General features: G+C 37.6%; 1 protein-coding gene across 2 annotated transcripts in view; it reads left to right on the top strand.

The window, feature by feature from the left end:
• jarid2a (jumonji, AT rich interactive domain 2a) overlaps window positions 1-20404 on the top strand; it is a 32427-nt gene that overhangs the window by 4414 nt on the left and 7609 nt on the right. For both annotated transcript variants that reach the window (XM_056761946.1, XM_056761945.1), the window contains exons 2-8: window positions 4697-4820; window positions 7228-7372; window positions 8487-8656; window positions 12546-12716; window positions 15978-16141; window positions 17172-18171; window positions 19794-20272. In XM_056761946.1, the coding sequence (XP_056617924.1) occupies window positions 4697-4820; window positions 7228-7372; window positions 8487-8656; window positions 12546-12716; window positions 15978-16141; window positions 17172-18171; window positions 19794-20272 (2253 nt within the window). The remainder of the gene's footprint in view (window positions 1-4696; window positions 4821-7227; window positions 7373-8486; window positions 8657-12545; window positions 12717-15977; window positions 16142-17171; window positions 18172-19793; window positions 20273-20404) is intronic.

Genomic DNA, 20404 nt, shown 5'->3' with positions numbered 1-20404 from the left:
AGCTGTTGGCAGGTTGGCTCGCAGCCTTGTTGCTCCTGCAGCCGTGTTTAAATTTGATCTGTATCTGTAGATCCATCTCATGTACTTCAGACGAGCTCATTAGAAATCAGTGCTCAAACCTTTAGATAGAGTTAAAGCATTAATTTAAGGCTGTGCTGCAAAGGATTTCCTGATTTCACCACAAGCTGCTTATGCTTGAGGGACCAGTTTACTCACCAAAGCCATCATGATTTAAACAAGCAGTTTAAGGAGTTATCTGTATGCAAATCAAACCCGCAGACTATAATTTAATCTGCAAAACATGCCTGCATCCTATTATTTTGCAATTACTTTTCTGACATTTGATTGATTGTTGTTCTGGTGCCTTTACATGATCTCTGGATTGAAGACACTAAATGTAAACATTTTCCAGTGTTGTAGACCAGCGGTTCCCAAATTTTACAGCCCACGATCCCCAAAATAACAGTGACTCGAGACCCCCACTATCCTCGGAGGTGGTTAAAGTATACAAATGTTGACCATACTGCGCACATGCAATTATTAGCACATAACACATGCATAATGAAAACACAAAAGAACACAGTCGAACATAATATAATTTTTGTGTAATTTGCTCATTATTTTACGTGTTGTTAAACATAAACCATAAACTGTTACTACAGGGGCCCGTTTCAGAAAGGAGGTTTAGTGAAAACTCTCAGTGTATTACCCTGAAATGAGGGAAACTCTGAGTTTTCTGTTTCAGAATGCGAGGTATGTCAAACCCGAGAAAGAGGGGTAAGTCAAGCCGCTTTCTAAAAGAAACGTAACTTCTACCCCGAGTCAGTAACCATAGTAACTTAAGTGTAAATTATAGTTGCGCTTAGGACCTACGCCATAACCTATGGAGTAGCTTTCGGCGTAGCCTGATGCGCACCTCTCCAAAATGTATTAATTTATTTGTTTATTGGTACATGTATTTATTTATTAATTAATCAGACTAATTAATCACATTAGTAAATCCACATGCAGAGCAGTAAGGAAAGTGTGCCTCGCCCTCAAAAGCTTTCTCCCACCATGTTGCTTTTTTGGTGCTGTTGCCATGATGAATCGTAATATCGGAGATCCATTGATCATGGCTTTTCGTAGTCATGGCGCACTTGCTTAACTCAAGGTAAGCCCACCCAGAGTTGATTGAACTGACTCAAATCAGCTGTCCTGAAAGGACAAAGTTTTGCATCTCAGTGTAAATCAACTCAGAGTTCACATTTTAACTGGGTGTTGGATGAACCTCCTTATTGAGACTGGCCCCTGGTTTCATTTCATCAAACTGATTCGAGTGCTGATAGATGTCCTTGATAAGTGATAGAACGCCAGTCTCTTTTTGTACCTGAGGTCGATGGTCTTTCTGTCATGTCTTGTCTTTGGTCGATAATAACCAACGTTTTCTTTTGACAAATAAAAATATCCTAAACTTAAAACCTGAAAATAATCGTGCAAACATGGTGATGTTTAACCAGGGGCTGTAAATTGATTTGCTGCCACTAACCTTATAAGATTGCTGATGTTGTTAATGTGAGGTAATCACCTCAGGGGTCATGATCGAGGGGAAGTCAATTCGAAAGGCTGGTGGCTTTTTATTTGCATTTTTTATGGCAACCCACCCTGTTGTAGACCACCAGTCATGGCAAACAACAAGCTGTATTTTGCGCATCACATATTTGACATATTTAGTTTTATTTTGAACTATTCCTCCAATCATAGGTATGACCTGAAGGAATATATGGGATTGGTATCCTTTCCTGATACCATTTACATCCTACTATTCATACTCTACAATTGCCTCCTGTTGTATAAAAGCAAAAGTATATAAAAACAAACAGATTCCTTAATGTTGCTAGACTAAAATCTTTTACTTCTATTGCGATATATACCTTGTATATTGTACATTGTCTTAAAAGAGTTGCTTTGTGCGTGTACCATGATAGACTTATCCAGATGGCTTCATACACAATACACCTTTATCAATAATAGACATTGCCGCTGGGACAATAATAAAGAGTAGCTCACTGATCAGAAATCTGTGATGATGAGAGATGGTGGTGTTATTGTAAGATCTTTTATTGTCCTTTTCAATAGATACTTTGATAATGCTGTGACCGCGAATTCTTTTTGCCATGATAATCATGAAGTGAAAATCCAATATTGTCAGGGCCCATATGCTTATATACAGCCGAGAAAGAATTAAGATACCATTTCAAATTTTTGTATTGTAAATACAGTGTCAGTGTCTGTTAAATATCAACAAAATCAAACCCCAGGGGTGACATAAAGTCATCCAACAGCAATGTGAAAGACTGACATTATGTCAAGACACATGCAAACTGTGATAAAAATCGAGGTTATCACACAGAATAATACATTTTGAGCTTTTCCTAAATACATACAAATATTACTGTTTGCTTAAAAGTGAATATGGGCTTGTTTTCTTTGCTGTATTTGAAAATAAAAAGCATCTTTTCTGTTATTTTGACCTGTTTCTCCTGTTTTCATTTTGTGAAAATAAATACAAATAGAAACAATATTTTTATTTGAAATTTGGTAGACAAATATTGTTAGTAGTTAAAAGAATGAAACAAAAATGATCATGCTACCAAACACATGTACACTTATATTACTTATAGACGAATAGTATATTTTAAAAACAGAAAAGCTGAATTAGTCACAATGGACACTGTGGAGTTACTGTGTATTGCATACTGTATGTTGCTTTTTAACTATTTCCTGCTTGGGCTCCTGCATGAGTTAATGGATGTATTTATACCATAATAGTCTTTTACTTTACTGTCAATTTTCAATCAACAAGCAAGCAAATTTCATTTTGATATTGGCAGAGCACTGTGTGCTCACTGTGCTGGCATTTGGATGGTGAATTTGGCCACGGATTCAGAATGTGGCCGTACTCCAGTAATACACAAGCTCTGAGAAGCCACTTTAACACTAGTGGGATATAAAACTGCTTTATCAGTCTCATGCACACAACCTCTTGTAAGGACCAGAATGTTTTTTTTTACTGAGAAGACATCAGTTCGGGCAGCACTTCATGCAGCACATCAACCCAACAGAGTTATAAACAACCAATTAAACGCTATTGCATGCTTGCAGAACATATGCTTATTGACAGATAACTCCCTGACACATTTTTATTTTTTACAAAGCATTATTGTTAATTACATGTGCATTGTAAGTTTACGCGACATCAAGCTGACTAGATTTGTTTTGTGCGTTTGTGTTAACGATTTATGATGCAGTTTATTGATAGTGGCTTCCTCTACACCTGTATGTGTAATCTAGTAAATAATATAGGATGCCCCTCGCTTTCAAAATGTCATATCGTGTTGAGTTCAACCAGACAGAGACTTTCACATGACTGACACAGAGGACCTGTAGAAGACTGTCTCCATGGCAACTAGAAGTTTCCTAGAGAGTGGCACTTTTTCGTGTGCCATGAGGGGGCCCTAAGATGGGGTCAAGTCAAGCACTTCACATCCTTCTAATCATCTCAAGCGTTTCACATTGCTGTCGTTGGGGGAGGGGAGCATTCGTGCTTATGAAGCGCCTCTATCTGTCTCGTTATCGGTTCGCAAACAAAAGTTACAGGTGTGGTTATAGGAGTCTGTAGGTGAAAAGCTGTCTTATAATATAGCACTTGCAAAATATTTCTACTGGATAAGTGTTCTGTTTGGTTACAAGCATTCTACCAAATATCTTTCTCCGTGTTCATCAGAACGAATACATTTATACAGATTTGGAACATCTTGAGTGTGAGCAAATGGAGACAGAATTTTAATTTTTGGGTGTACTGTTCCTTTAAGTAATTTCATTTCAATATATGATTCTAGGTAAACAAGTGAATGTTACGGTGATCTTAAACGTGAATGTTCACGGTGTTAAATCAAATATTTTGTGGATCTTTGCCTTTTTATGACAATGTGTTGAATGGCCCGTTGGTTGGGAATATTATGACAGTTCTAGACCAGGGGACATGACAGAAAGCACAGCTTGGTTGCATGTGCCTAAACGTTTACCTTTTCATTGTGCTGGCGACAGATTGAGTAACAGTGATGCGAATTAAGAGTGTTAAAGATATCATTATAGGATCAAATTCTTGTTTTGACACCACCACAGAAAAAGTGAGTGACTTGTGTGAAAGACGTGTTACTGTATAGCACATCTCATCTGTGTATAGCACAAAACCTGTGGAGAACGAGTGTTATAGTAAGAACAGCAAAAAAAAAAAAAAAACGGAAGTGTGGTTGCCTTTGGAGCATTCAGTAATTGAAGCCCTTTTGACACAAGCTGTTCAAAGATTGTGAAGCTTTTAGTCAGTCAATGTACACTCTTAAAAATAATGGTGCTTCAAGATGCCAAAGAATAACCTTTTTTGTCTAAATGGTTCCATAAAGAACCTTTTAACGTTCAAAGAAACTTTCTGACTTTTAAAAACTTTCTTTAGATTATAAAAGGTTAGAAAGAGATGGTTCTTTATAGAACCTTTAACTAATGGTTCTACTAAATGGTAAAACCTTTTAAGCTCCTTTATTTTTAAGAGTGAATATTCAAGTAAAAATATCTATTTTTTACAATGGTCCCACAACAGTTAGAAAAGTTTTGGTTTATCATCTTTAAAATTGACTGTATTTTTTTCTTTCTCCAGGATGATAATGATGGAATCCCTTGGTCAGAAGAGAGAGTGGTCCGCAGGGTCCTGTACCTCTCTCTTAAAGAGTTCAAGAGAGCTCAGAAGAGAAAAGTGGAGAGCTCCACTGGAATGGTTAATGGTGAGTATACTGTGTAAAGTATTATTTATAATATTGATTCTTTCTTGTTGTTTAAATGTGAATGTAACAACGGTGCAAACACATACTGTATGTGCTGTTTTTAGATTCAGCATACGGTTGTTTTTATGATGCAGTTGCCTGTAGTGCTCTCGACTACAGGAAGATGTTGATGTTTGGAACAGCTGTCACATTTATGACCACGAACATCTGACATTTCTTTTCGAAACCTATTAGAGTACTTAACACACACTAGACAGAAAATTTGCTTTAAAAAGTTAATGTTACACAATATGAATAGAAAATATTGCACTTATATAATAATGTCAAAGTATTTAATTTTTTAACTCAAGTAATAGGTTTTTACTATAGATGATCTAGTTCTGTTGTAACAAAATGAAACATTAAGGCAACACTAGAATTTCAATGGGTTTAATGGGTAGTTGCATACATTTTTTTTGATCAACATCAACAACATTATATATAAGAAAGGCATATAACTCCTTTGACTGAACACTATTACTATTTCCTATTTCTATTTTAGTTTTCACTATGTTATCAAATTTTTGTCTGCATTCATTCATTTCAAATAGTCTCACAGTCCGACAGTTCATATGTCTCGATCAGTATGAGTTCGTAGGAACTGCATGCATAATAAATATAAAATGCTGTTGCAAATGATTTTAAAGTGATAGTTCACCCATAAATACAAATGTCTGTCATCATTTACTCAGCCTCATGTCATATGACCTTCTACAGAACATAAAAGAAAGATTTTTTTAGTTGGTAACCGGCACCCGTTCACTTGCATTGGTTTTGTGTCCATTAGAAGTAAATAGGTCCCAGTGCTGTTCTATAACCAGATTTCTTCGTTTGTGTTCTGCAGAACAAAGAAAGCAATATAGTTTTGAAAAAACAAGTGAGTAAAGGATAACAGAAATTTTCTTTGTGGGTGAACTTTCACTTTAAGATGTTACACCACAGAAAATGTCGACTCACAAGTTTAACTCGATCTCACAGCAAAAAACGACTTTCGTACTTTTCTTGTTTTCCAGTAAAAATGTCTAAACATTCTTGAATCAAGAAGCATTTTCGTGATGAGCAAACTGACCTAAGAAAATAAGTCTGGTTTTTAGTAAAAAAAATGAAATTTCAGTTAATATGTGCTTAAAACAAGCAAAAAATCTGCCAATGGGGTAAGAAAAATAATGTTGAATTTGGTGACTAAGAAAAAGGTAAAGATTTTTTTGCTTGTTTTAAGCACAAATTCACTAAAATTTCATATTTTTTCACTAAAAACGAGACTTATTTTCTTTTTCTTATTTCTTTACTTATCAAGAAAATGTATCTTGATTCAAGAATGTTTAGACATTTGTACTGGAAAGGTAAGAAAGTCATTTTTTGCAGTGATGTGTATATAATCTGTCAAGTAAACTTATCATGAGCTATTTTAAAGGTGAATTGGCATCGGCACAGTATTTGAAGTTATTTTACCTCAGATTCTCCAGCTCATGTTTTTGCATCTAGCTGTGACTCTCTTAAACATTATTCCATCAGCATCTCAATGATCCATTAGGGTTTTTATTGTTCTGCCATGATTGCGCTGAAAATGTGTGAGCAAAGTAAATTATGCCTTGAATAATACCCTCTCTATAAGGGTGTCATACGTCAGGGCTGCGCTGTGTTCTCACTGCCTAAATAACTGCACTCTTATGGGGTGAACTCAATGACCTGTCTGCTTGTGTATGGTACACTGCATCATCTAGAAAAGAATGTCAAGGGCATGAAGAGAACCGCTCTTGAGCTCACCTAACGTATGTGTGTTCGGCAGCAAACACTAGAGGAGTTGTTGAAAGCATCGCTTCTATGAGGAGTTTTGAGAACATTTTACGCAGTAAAATTACAGTCAATTTCAGAATTCAGAAAAGTTTTATTGCAATTCACAAGCCAGAAACCATTCAGTTAATTTTTGACATTTAATTTGATTTGCACAATTTTTTGTTGAGTTTATAGGGTTCTTATAGGGTCATTCATAATTTGACAGATCTACAATACAGGGCAGATAAATTATAATAATACTTTTTCTATAGCTTTGTGTTTGTAAGTTAAGACTCATTTTCGGGCCATTTGACATGAATAATGCCTTGGATAAATGTGTCTTGGCAGAACACTGTTCGTGTGCACTTTGTTCATTTACTGTAGAGCTTAGAATAAATTATTGGAAGTAATAACAGTCCAGCATCAAACCTCTGAGACTTTGAGGAGCAGCACAGAGTTGAATTGCTTAACATTTGTTTCCGTTACACTTGAAGTTTTTAATGGATAGAAATAATAGGGTGATGATAATTGCTATTTTCTGTACTATGTGTCTACGTCAATTGCTTTACCTTAACTGTACCTCCTTTCCCAGGCTCCTTTGCAAATGGTCATTTAAATGGTGTGGGATCTAAGGCTGGGCTGTATGCTGGAAGCTGTAAGTCAGACAGGACACAGCATACAACTCAGAGCAAAGACTGCAGCCATGAGTATTCAATAGATGAGCCTGTCAGAAAGAGGTGAGTTTACCGTGATTATTTCTGTGGCTGTTTAAGATCTCCAGACAGAAGCTGTGGTGACTAGATGTACAAAGTTTGAATTAAGTGTAAAAATATCACTTCTATTACATGTTATAGTTCACAACTGTATTCTCTTGTATTGTATTCAATGTATGTATGTAGAGTATATTACAAAAGATATTAATTTCCTTTCCGTCTCTATTGTCTGTGTTAGTTAGTAATTGTTTGCTGGTTGATCAAGAAAGTCTTGCTGGTTAAGATAGTCTGTGGACTTCCAGTTGTGGGGAGCAGCAGCTTAAATGCAATTATGCTGTTTTTTAACAAAGAAAAATTGTTCACACAGACAGATTTTGCTGAGCTTTTATATGACAGACAAAACTGCTGCTCTCCACAGTTTCTCTATGAGAATACAGTACATCTCTTTTCCCACCAAAAGAGCAATTCAGAAAACATGACCTATGTTTGTGTACAGATGTTCTTTGCGTGTTCTTAAGCACCTTGCTTCTGTATTTTTCCTCTCTTGGCCTTTGAAAATCTAGTTTGTAAAAGTCAAATAAAAAATACCTTTTCAAAACCTGATTTTCTGATTTTCAAATTGACTTGGTATGTGTTTAGGGAAAATTATATTTCCTACCAAATTGTAAGTAAAAATATTGTTTCTATTTGCCTTTATTTGTAGAAAATGAAAACTGTAGAAACAAGTAAAAATAACAGAAACGATGCTCTGTATTTTTTCAGACCTCAAATACAGCAAAGAAAACAAGTTCACATTGACTTTTAAGCAATACAACAGGAATTGTGACTTTTTGTGTGATAACATTGATTGTTTTATCACAGTCTTCATGTGTCTTGTCATGTTATCAGTCATTCACATTGCTGTTGGATGACTTTGTCACTCCTGAGGATTGATTTTGTTGAAATTCAACAGACACTGGACTGGAATGGACACAGTACATCTAAAAATGCTGATTAAAGGAAAATTTGGAATTGTCTCATTATTAACCTCCTGAAGTAGTGCTTATTATTATACAGCATTTAAAAAATGTTTCAAATGAATTTTCCCATCTCTCTCTCTCTCTCTCTCTCTCTCTCTCTCTCTGGTTTCTCGCACCAGGCCTAAACTGCGGGCTCAGAGGAAGTTTGCTCAGTCTCATCCCTGTTCTCCCACCTCCACCCCATTGAAGGTGCTAGAGGTCATACCCCCAAGCCCTGCTGCCCTTCTCATCCCCCTCACAAAGCGCAAACCCAAAACAGAAGACTTTCTCACCTTCCTTTGTCTCCGAGGTGGGTCCATGCAATCACTGTCTTCTTCCTTTTGTTGCACTCCTTCAACTCCAAAAATGTAAACATCCTCGATTATTCTTAGTAGCACACATTTATTTATCTCATGGGAGTCTCTTTTATTGCTTGTGCATAGCTTAAAGAAAATGAATGTGGATAGCAAAACTCAGGGGTGAAATCTGAGAAGCATAAGCCTTGAAAGCTATTAAAGCCATATAGGCCTATAAAAGAGATCTCGTATGTGATTTTTCCTTCCTCTGATATTCTTTACATTATTTGTGTTTGGATAATGTCCCAGGGCACATTACAGTCAAAGCCTGTCTCGCAGAACTCTGGTGAAGGCTCAGCTTTTACCTCAAACCTCAAAGCTGTGCTTACTTCAACCCCAATCTTTCGCTTCTATAGACACAAACATATAATCACAAGGTCTGCTTTGACCATAACGTTGTTTTTGTGGCTTTTCATATTACGCTGGTCTTGAAGATATCCTTGCCACTGAGAAGCCTGTATCTCTCTTTGCTTTTCAATTTATTGCCAGTTATTGCCCCTAATTATTGGTGATGCATTATAAATGAAGGCATAATGTTCAGTGAGGCGGTCACTTTTACAACATAATCCCTCACAGCGCAATGAGGACCCTGACAGTTACAGTTCTTTGCTTACCGAACTAAATCCATAAAGATGGACATAAAATGTTGATATTAGTTGATATATGCGAGTAAAAAAAGAGGGAAAAAAAACGTTGACTTCAATTATTGATTTATTGTGTTATATGCTAGAATTCTGGGATTGGTTTAATGCAGTTTGAGTTCATGAGGATATCTGGAATATTTTAAAATGAAATTCCACTCTATAAATGCAGGTTGTTTCTTGAAAGACAGGAAGGTGTGGGACTGCAGAGCACGATAACAAGTACATCTAAACATCTGTCAAGAAAACAGCAGCTTTGCTGCATCATGTCAGTTTAGTCGTAACTGGGTTTCATTTACTGTGTGCGTGCAGAGGATGTTAGGAGTTGGGTATCAGCAGCAGTGATAATGTAATCCCAATCTGTCTTGTTGACAGCTGTAAGTGTTGTACTCATATTTTTCTTACTACATACATTTTCTTTACTGGCCGGTAAAGAAACCGGACACAAATTGAGTTAAAGGAGTAGTTCACCTTCAAAATGAAAATTCTGTCATCATTTACTCACCCTCTTGTCATTTCAAACCTGTATGAGTTTCTTTCTTCAGCAGAACAGAAAAGAAGATATTTTGAAGAATGTTGGTTTGCATTAGTTACAATAGAAGTGAATGGGGGGGTCTGTGCTGTTCTGTTACCAACATTTCTCAAAATATCTTCTCTTGTGTTCTACAGAAACAAGAATGTTGTACAGGTTTGAAATGACAAGAGGGCGTGTAATGGCAGAATTTTCATGACAGAACTACTCCTTTAACTACACATTCGGTCTTATTTTACCAGGCTATGCAAACGTTTAACTGTGTCTTCTTTTTCACACGCACGGCTAAAGACACAGAACAGACTGATTAGATTTGCCACGGACTCTTGGCTGAGGGCAAAATGGGTTAATGGATTTTCAGACATAAAGAATGTAAATGAGAACATCTTTTCCGAGTTTCAGTCGTCGCTGTGATAATACAGAACCTGTTTTCATTATTGGGTCAGTACTGAGAGCACGTTTGTGGATCGGTTTATTGCCTTTTTAAAAAGTCATGGCTGTTTTTATAGATGATGTCAGTCATAACTCAGCTTCACAATCCTATGGCCCTCATAAATCTGTATTAAAAATATTAATAATACTTTGTTCGTTCTAGGTCAGGTGTATTTAGAGACTTATTCATACACTCCTCTCATCACTCATTCAAGTGAAAATCTTTGCTGTGACCAGATGACTAAAACTATCAAAGTATATTACAATCCTTCAGCATATGTTTCTTTCCTTCTTTCTACGTCACCCCATCAGGGACAGAAAAAACACAAAACTTCTCATGCAACGTCACGTTTTGCTTCGAGCAAGAAATCAAATATGTGTCATAATGTTTTCACATATAATGTCATAATGTTGATTCTCCTTTCAAGAAAATAGACTTCATAAGTGTCTCCTCAATAATCAATATCAAAGTTAATTGGCGTAAATAGAGTTCTGATTCAACAGTACCAGTTGTGTTGGTATGGAAATCACAGCATTCGTTTCCAGATTTCTACTGACTCTTTCAAATCCTAGCTCTACAGCATTATCATAGAACAGAGACGAATCGTTCGGTTACCCCATGAGCTGTGAACAATAGTCAGAAGCTCAAAGCCCCTAGGAGCCCATAATAAAGCCCTTGTTGATCGAGGATTGGCTTAAAGAGCCTTTCCCAGTAATCTTGGGGCCCAATTTCATTCTTTCATCATTCAACCCAACTCTTATTTCACCTGAAAATTATAGCTCTCCATCCACAATCAGATGCTAATGACGTTTCGCATAGATCATCTGTTTAAATCGAATAATAGCAGATACGGTCGGGTATCAATAGATATTTAGTGCGCTGTCAGTTATTGTGGTCTTCTTAGATTCACAAAACAGGTTTAGCTGGAATTACTAAATACTAAAGCAGCCATACGGCCGCTCTTCCACCATAATCCTCTCCCCTACCCAAGCACTCACGTACACACGGTCTCTCACACACGCAATCACATTCTACAGCACATGCGAGCCCAATGGACCCAGTGACTTTGGTGCAGATAAATGGCTATTGAGGGAATGTGGAATGAAGCTTCTGAACAGGCACTTCATTGTGAGCACAGAACCCTTCAGTGAGGATCATGCACGATGAACACTGCAGCGAACCACTCTGCTATCCCAGTGCTTAGTTAAAGAAAGCGATTAATATTTGGGATAGCCGAGAGGCGAGATATGGAACTTTGAAGAGGAACACAAATGCAAACTTGCGCATAAGCATTTAAAGGGAAAGTTCACCCAAAATAAAAATTCTGATGGGTCATATGGCGCGAATACGTGTTTTTCTGTGTCTTTGGTGGGTTATAAGTTGCCCATGCATGTATTAGACATGTAAAATTGCAAAAATGAAAGTGTCGGAACAAAAGAGGAATTCTATGTAAAAGCGAATGGTCACCCAGACCTACCTGAAACGTCTCGTGTAACCACACCCCCACTAATCTACATCAGTTGGGGGTATGATTTGACTAAGACCGCCCAAATGTATACGCAAGTAAGGTGGGCATACCTGTCAGTACAATTGCTTTTGAACATGATGATCCAAATATGGTAAGAGGCATTAAATTTCTGCTTGCAGTATTTGACCAATCACTACGCACGGGTTAACCGGCCAATCATAGCACACCTCGCTTTTCAGAGCGATGAGCTTTGTTTAAAATCTGCACATTTCAGATAGATGGGGCAAAGAGGAGATACAAACAGGGACGGTATGTGGAAAATACAGCGTTTTAAATCTTAAATCGTGTATACACATTGCGTACATCTGTAACAAACGATAACATTTGTTTAAGCCGTGTCATATGACCCCTTTTACCTCATGTCTTTCAAAACCTGTGGATCACAGAACAAAGAAAGATTTTTTTTTAGAGATCTCTTTGTGTCCTCACAATGAAAGTCATTGGGGTGCAGTGTTGCTTAGTTAATATATATTTATATATTTTCTTTTGTGTTCTGCAGAAAAAAGTCTAGGGGTTTGCAATGAAATGAGGATGATTAAATAATGAAAGAATTAGCATTTTGGCTTTGATGATGTAAACAATCACAGAATTTGTGTTTTTGGGTGAACGCCATTCCCAGTGTCTTTTGTATTTCTCCCTCTTACTATCTCCGTTTCTCTTTGCGTGACACTCCCTCACTTCATCTTTATTCTCTTTCCTATTGGTCCAGGCTCCGCTGCGTTGCCCAGCAACATAGCATACTTTGGTAGCTCTAAGGATGAGGCAGATGTAGATGAGGATGAGGAAGAGGAAGAAGAGAGTGTTTGCAGTGCTTCTGCCTCCTGCACGTCTACTCCACGCAAGAGAAGAGGACCCAGCAAGTGCAATGCCAACGGTTATGGTACTTACACATTGAAAACAATCACACTCCAACACAAGTCCACATACTGTACAGATTATTGTTATTAACTTAATTTTGCTCAGTTTGTTTTTTAGTTGTTTTTAAATTCAAATAACGCTTAGCCATGTAGTTTACCATGTAGTCTCTGTAGTGTTCAGTCAGTGTATTATTTCACTGCCAGTAGTAGCAGAAAGGGTGGACATTTGGTTTCCATTTTAGCACCCCAATGAGGTGAGTTATGGTCCTGCCTCTTTCCACACCATACAGTTTATGAGCCATGTCTATACACAGCACTCTTTCAGATTGCCTACATTTGTTGTATACCATATACCACAAGGAATTCACGTGTTTTTTTGCTGTATATTAATAACGGTATCACTATGCTTGTTTTCCTTCTCTCCAAATTATAGCTGACACAGAAAAGCAGAACAAGCTAAATTAAAGGGATACTTCACCCATAAATGAAAATTCTCTCATCATTTACTCACCCTCTTGTCATTTCAAATCTGTATGGCTTTCTTTCTTCTGCAGAACACAAAAGAAGATATTTTTAAAGAACGTTGGCAACCGAATAACGGCAGTACCCATTGACTTGGTTTTGAGTCCATACAATAGTGAAAGGGTACCACCGGTTACCAACACTCTTAGCAGTAAAGAAATAAAAAATATCTCATTTTCTGTTCTGCATACAAGTTTACAAAAGACAGTAGGGGAGGAAATGATTACAGAATTTTTAATTCCTTTTAGCAAAATATTGGATTTGGTACTGTAGTCTACTCCACCACTTTTCCCAATTTTTATCCCTCTTGTAACCGGATTCTGTTGCACATATGAGTAATCAGATACCTCAGTCACCTTATATTGCTCCACATACTCATGTCTGAGAGGCTCTGGACAATCTACCCCCATAGACCCTTTCTTCCAATCTCACCCTCACGGGGGTTTCAGGTCAAAGTGATCTTCTTGGATGAACATGTGTAGTGTCTGAACTGGTGCCTCAACATCTTTCTGGGGTTTATTTGACATTCTTCCTTTCAGTGTTTATAGCATTCTTAAAAATAAGTGTGGTTATTTAAAATGCCTTCAATGAAGTTGAGACTTGGTGAATCTGGTTTCTGCAGACAGTCCTGCGTGGCCGGTGTGCCATAGCATGGTGAAAGAAAACTCTGTGTGATGCCTTATAAAACTGGGAGTCATGTTGAGCATTCATACTTTATGACGAAACCAGAGCCACTTCATGTATATAGTATTGCCACAAGCTAAATATGTCACTTTTATGTGCGCCATTGGACGATTTCCAAACTGTTTGAGTGATAAGTAGGTCCCACCAGAAGCAACAGACTGTATCTTTCATTTAGCAGAGTGACCCAACAAGCTTTTCAATACTTGTTTGGTATTTTTTTATTGCTAACATAGGCTCTATGTTTAGCGCACCATATGTTAAGTTAAGGTAGTCTCAAAACTTTAAATCTTTCTTTTGTCTCGCTGCAGTGTGGGTGGCACTGTGGTCTCAGGAAAAAAGAATCCAAAGCCGTTCCAGTCAATCTTTTATGTTATATTATATTGATATTACAGTCAAAGCAAGAGATTAGTCTTTAACACAATCTTTCTAATTTCATATGTGCACACTTATAGTGGCTTTTAGCATTTCACAATTTGTGTTAATGTTTTATGTTGGAATTTGTTGATGCTGGTTTGAGACCAATAAGCAGCTTTGCTTTTACAATGTATAAGCTTTAAAATCCTATAAACTCTGGTGTGCAGACACTGTTAGCTGTTGGCAGTGTTTTATAAGAGCAATATTTCAAGTCAAGTGCTCAGAAAGTGGAAAGCGGAGCAGACAGGTACAGCCCTACTATTCAGTAGCAAACCTCTGGGCTTGGGTTTATTTTCCACTATACCACTAAATCACATATAGGAGGAAAATAGCTTGGTTTAGTGCACAGACATTTAGGGCACTGTTCAGCCAAAAAACACATAATAACACTTCTAATTGAATATAATTGCAATTCACACTGTATGCTTTTATATCAATATGCCATTTTAAGTTTTTTTGGAAATGATAGTTATGTGTGGGCTATTCCAGGATTATGGATGTGACATTCTAGTCAAGACTTAAAATATAAATTCTCAGAGAATGTATTTATTACCAATATATTGAACGATCTGTTTATATTTTACTAAACCCCAGATTAAGTACAGATTTTTGAATTACATCATACTTATAGTATAGGATTTCTGTGAGTTAAAATGTGCAAACCATAAGCAACAACGCCCAACAAATGGAGACCAGATGGCTCTTTATAGAACATTTAATAGTTATTATATAGTTTTTTTAACTATCTATGAGGAATATGGACAATTATGGATGAGACAGTTGACTTACCTGACCATGGAATTTTTTTTTTTTTAGCGGCATCTAGCTTCGATTTACAACCAACCACTTTGGTGGCTCTCACAAGACAAAGATGCCATCGCTCCAATGCCGAATGGGAGAGCATATTTACGAAACGCGTTCTGTAGAGCAGTTGGTTATGGAAGCGAAATTTTCATTTTGCTACAGTTTTGCTTGACTATCTTTAACATATGTAATCAATCCAGGGATGCATTTTCATTTCCATTTTGTAACTTAAAGAGCCTTAAAAATATCCATTTAAATACCATTTTAAAACTAGTGCAGGAACTGACAAATCTAATTGATGTAATTGAATTTTATTTTCATTTTGCACTTAATGTTTGCACATATGTTATTTAAAATGTATATATATATATATATATATATATATATATATATATATAAATCATTTTAGATACTGCATTGCCATTGTGCGTTTTGCATTTCAAATTGTAAATAGCAACCAATATGCTTCCATAGTTTGTCCGATTAGGGCTCCCGTTGAAACAACATTGTGAATTCCATGTAAGGGAACCTGTGATATATGTAAATATAGAAATAGCTCATTCGAAGATAATAAAACATAACGCTTCATTACAGATGGTCTTTCTTCACATCTGAAGACATAGTTATGTATAGTTTTATATTGCATTTCTGTCAATAGAGCCTAAATAAATTACAAAGCACCTTTAAGAGACACTTCACATGGATATTAAACCACCAAATAATGACATGCATCAATATGGTTAATTTTTTAAGATTAAGGTTGAGATTTCCATGAAATCGCCGTGTACATAGTTGTGCAAAATGTGCTCACTGTTATAGGAGTTCTCACTTTTAGTGCTATGTGCTCTTTCTTCTCCCAGTGTTTAATGGACAGATGCGAGCTGCCGTGGAACAAGAGAGCAGTTTGAGGGCCAAAGGGAAAGAAGGAATCCAGGGGAAGGAGAAAAACTCCATAACATTAGCTAGGAGCTCCACAACACACAATTTACGGCCCAGCAGGTCTGTTCAGGAAAAAAAACAACAGGTATGTTTTTATGGTCTGCACTTGGATTTTAGCTCTGTCAAGGGGTACTCAAAACTAAAGACTTTGTTGAAATGTAATAAACCCTTTTGTTGTTTTGAAGAGGTACAATAACATATTTTATTATCTAAAATCTCTTGCGTTGAATCTTACATACTGTGGGTGAATACTGTCAAGACAAAAAAAATACTTCTACACCGGGCTTATCAAACAAATGAACTGTCCTTATTACATGATATCTCTCTGTGTCTATTTATTCCATCACTATACACCGTCACTAATAATATAGAGCCATTTATGAACCTCCAACAAAATTTCCTCCCCTCCTGCCAAAGCTTCATATGGGCTCGCAGAGCAGCACGCTGTACGGTTTACCCTTCCCTACCATCCTTCAGCAGGCCTATAGCAACACATGATGTCATTCCTCTTCTCCCCAACCCCCCACACACACGGTCCAAACCATTCGAGTGTGGGAGTACCACATAATCGGGATTAGGGCCAATTTAGTAAACATGAACTATGTCTCTGTTTGGTGGGCCATTTGTAAATGGGTTGTGGTTTCTAACAAGAACTTTGGTTTTGGACAAATTAATGTCCTCCCATCCCCCACAGCATGCAGATGGAACAATCACAGAACATGCCCCAGGTCACGTGCATCATGCGCTCCTGAAGAATGAAAGAGTGACTCCACTAGGACCCCTAGTGGAAGAGTGTGGTCACTTTTAGAGCCAATTGGGTAAAATTGGGACAGTTTGACATTGAGATGACTGTCAAAAAGTGACCGGATTTACCTGAATAAAAATACATTTTGATAAGATTTTAAACATTTGGTGTGTAATTTTGGTAATTTCATAGCGATATTAAATGGTATTGACAGAATAATGACGATTTCCGAACAGCTTTTTCAGCACCAATGCCATTGATGCTCTTTTGGGTTGCTTGTACGTACACCACACAACATTTGGTTTGATATTATATGGTAAATTAATGAAATTATAGAAGTGCTGATTTTGTTCCTTCCTTCATCCACCAGTCCTCCAAAATAAACGGAACATCGGGAACCTCCGCTGTCCACTCGAGAAAGACAAGAGAACTCCGCACTCCCCCGACCAAAGCTGTGAAAAACCCCAAGGGCCATGTGACGTACACCAAAGCCAGACTGCTCAAAGAGGCCAAGCTCAGCCTGAGCACACACGAAAGGCAGCTCAGCTCGCAGCACACCAACCCTCAGCACTCCAACTCAGGAAAAGCCCAAACCAGCCACGCCAAGATGCAAAAACAGGTGCTATCACCAGCCTCCACCAGGAGGCTGAGCCAGAACGACGCGTCTCCACCCAGACGAAATGGACTGAGACAGTCAAAAAGGCAGCTGGAGAGCAGTCTGAGCAGAGCAGAGGTTGAGGTGAAAAAGATCAAATTGCAAGTCCTTCCCTTGAATACACGGAGTAGGAAAGCAGCTCAGGAGACACCAGCACCCGGTAGCCATGCTAAACGGTCGCGAGCGCAAGCAGCGGGATCGCAGAGACCCAAACGGACAACTGCGGGGAAGCTTATGATCACCAAACAGAAACACTGTAAAGCCACGGTTCAGGCCAAGAACAGCCCCACTACCTCAACGCAAGACATTATAAAACCAGCCAACCCCCCAAAAACAAACTCTTCTGTAAAACAAATCAGTCCTGAGCCCCTCGACCCCGTCGAGCCTAAAGAGCGGGGCAGGCGTGGTACGGTCACTGAGACGATGACGGTTACAGAGGTTCCCGTTTTTCATCCTGGCACGAAAGAGTTTCACGACCCGCTGGCTTACATGGAGTTTGTGCAGCAGCAAGCAGAACCGTTCGGGTTGTACCGGGTTGTGCCGCCAGCAGGCTGGCGTCCCGAGTGCAAGCTTAAAGAGGAGATGCGTTTTGTGTCGTACGTGCAGCATGTGCACAAGTTGGGCAGACGCTGGGGACCGAATGTACAGCAACTGGCCTGCATCAGGAAACACTTGAGGACACAAGGCATTAATATAGAGGAGCCTCCACTCATAGGTATGGACATGCATTTACTGTTTTTATAATCAATACTTTTGTTTCAAGTAAAAAATCGAAAGTTCCTACAGTTTGTTAAATTTACCGTCGTTTATTATTTTTATATACCTTGCATCAAGCAATAAGTGGCTTTTTTGTGCTCTATCAACATCCAAATGCATATTCACGTATTGCTGAAACTCTCGGTTTTAAGTGCACATCTAGTCCAGTGTGGATTGATTTCCAAACTGGTGCTAGGTAAGCTTCCCTTTAAGGAGATCACACAGTGCATCTCTGGCCGTCTGTCACACAGCCAGAACTCAAATAAGCAGCTCGCTCTCGTTTCTTGTTGTCTGAGTGGGAAAATCATCACGCAGATGCCAGACAGCACTGCTTTCTTCCTGCCAACTTCAATTCCTTCTCCAGTTTCTGTGTGCCACTCAAACAGTGACCATGTTGTGCCCTGCAGAGAACAGGCTGGCACTCATATGAGCTTCTCGGATGCCTGTGAATAAAGGAGTGTGTGTATACAGTACACATTAAGAGATGAGAACCAAAAAACAATTTAACAGCATTGATGAGAACTTTAGAAACTAGATGGTTTTCTAAATGGCATTTGTTTTTTTGGTTCATCATTATGACTATTATTATGTTTTTAACTAATAAAACTATAAATTATTATTATTTTATTTATATTCTTATTATTATTGTTAATCATATTAACAAAATAATAATGATGTAAAATATGTATTATTAATATTTCATGAATTACAATTTAAATCATTAAAATTACTTATAATAAAATAATAATAACATTATGTAGAATATGTTGTTGTAAGTGCCATTAACCTGGAAAACATGGTAAATAAGATTGTTGGATACATGATGGTTTTATTAGTATTCATAATTCATAATAATTAGTATTAACTTAACTATTTTCTTAGTCTTAAGTACTTTGAAAATTATTTATTATTATTATTATAAATAACAATATAAAAATAAAAACTATGCAATAATATGATTATGTTATAATTGTTTATTATTATTATTAATAATAATTAATCAATAATTACATCAACAATAATTATACTAATTCGTAAAATTATTATTATTATTATTATTACTGATAATAAGAAAAAAAATTACATTATTTGGAATTTGGTGTTGTAAGTGATATAAACCTAGCAAGCATGGCAAATTACATAATAATTGTATTTATTAGTGTTGACTGTATAGACTTTTCATACAACTTTTGTTCCCTGGTGACAAAACAAATTTTAGTTTTTTGACATTTCACAGATGTTAGAGTAAAATGCAACCAACAAACCATTTGGACCTTTAAGATATAAATTGAATTGTTGTTCAAAAATTGTTGAAAAGTGTTGTTCTCATCTTGCAAAATGGTATGTGCCTGGAAGTTGCATCAGCCAATCAAATTAAAGTTTGCCAGATCACAAAAAAACATTTTTATTTTCATAAGGTTTGTAAGTAATGTGTACTGAATCAGACAGTCTGTATTAGTGCTGGCCTGTGCTGCCTGAATTAAGATTATCACATCTCTTCAGTCTTGCCCTGTGTGTTATTTTCTAAACAGTCTTTTACAAAAATTTTCATCTGCATGTGTCTCTTCTGCTTCCTATCAGGTGGATGTGAGTTGGATCTGGCCCGATTCTTCCAGCTTCTAAATGATATGGGAGGCATGCAGCAGGTGACAGACCTCAAAACATGGGGCCGGCTTGCTGATCTGCTTGGCATCCCACGCTCAGCTCAAGATCGTCTCGCCAAGCTCCAGGAGGCTTACTGCCAGTACCTGCTCTCCTATGACTCCCTTTCACCGACTCAGAGGTCTCAGCTGGAGAAAGAAGTGCTGACGGAAAAGCAGTCCCTGGAGAGAAGAAGCGGACCCCTGGAGGGTCAGGGAGACATATCACAGCATGCTGCTCTACTGCTTCCACGCTGCGAGCCTAAAAACGGTTTGGTGAACGGGGCGTTGCACAGGAGCGGAACACGCGAACATCTCCGAGAGCTGGATCCCACAGCGAAGAACAGCCGGCTGAGAAGACTAGAGAAGAGAGGAGGGGACGAGGGCGTGCTAAGTGAACCGTACAAGTGCATATACAGGGTATCGTCATCATATTACTTTACATTAGTGTTGTGTTTTGTTTAAAGCTAGTTTGTAATTTTTTTAACTTAATTTTAAACCCATGTTTCACACTTGTGATGGGGATAGCAACTGCTGGTATTCCAGAGTAGT

This window comes from Triplophysa dalaica, chromosome 12, assembly GCF_015846415.1.
Source record: "Triplophysa dalaica isolate WHDGS20190420 chromosome 12, ASM1584641v1, whole genome shotgun sequence".
NCBI classification, from domain to species: Eukaryota; Metazoa; Chordata; class Actinopteri; order Cypriniformes; family Nemacheilidae; genus Triplophysa; species Triplophysa dalaica.
This window is presented reverse-complemented; position numbering and strand designations above follow the sequence as displayed.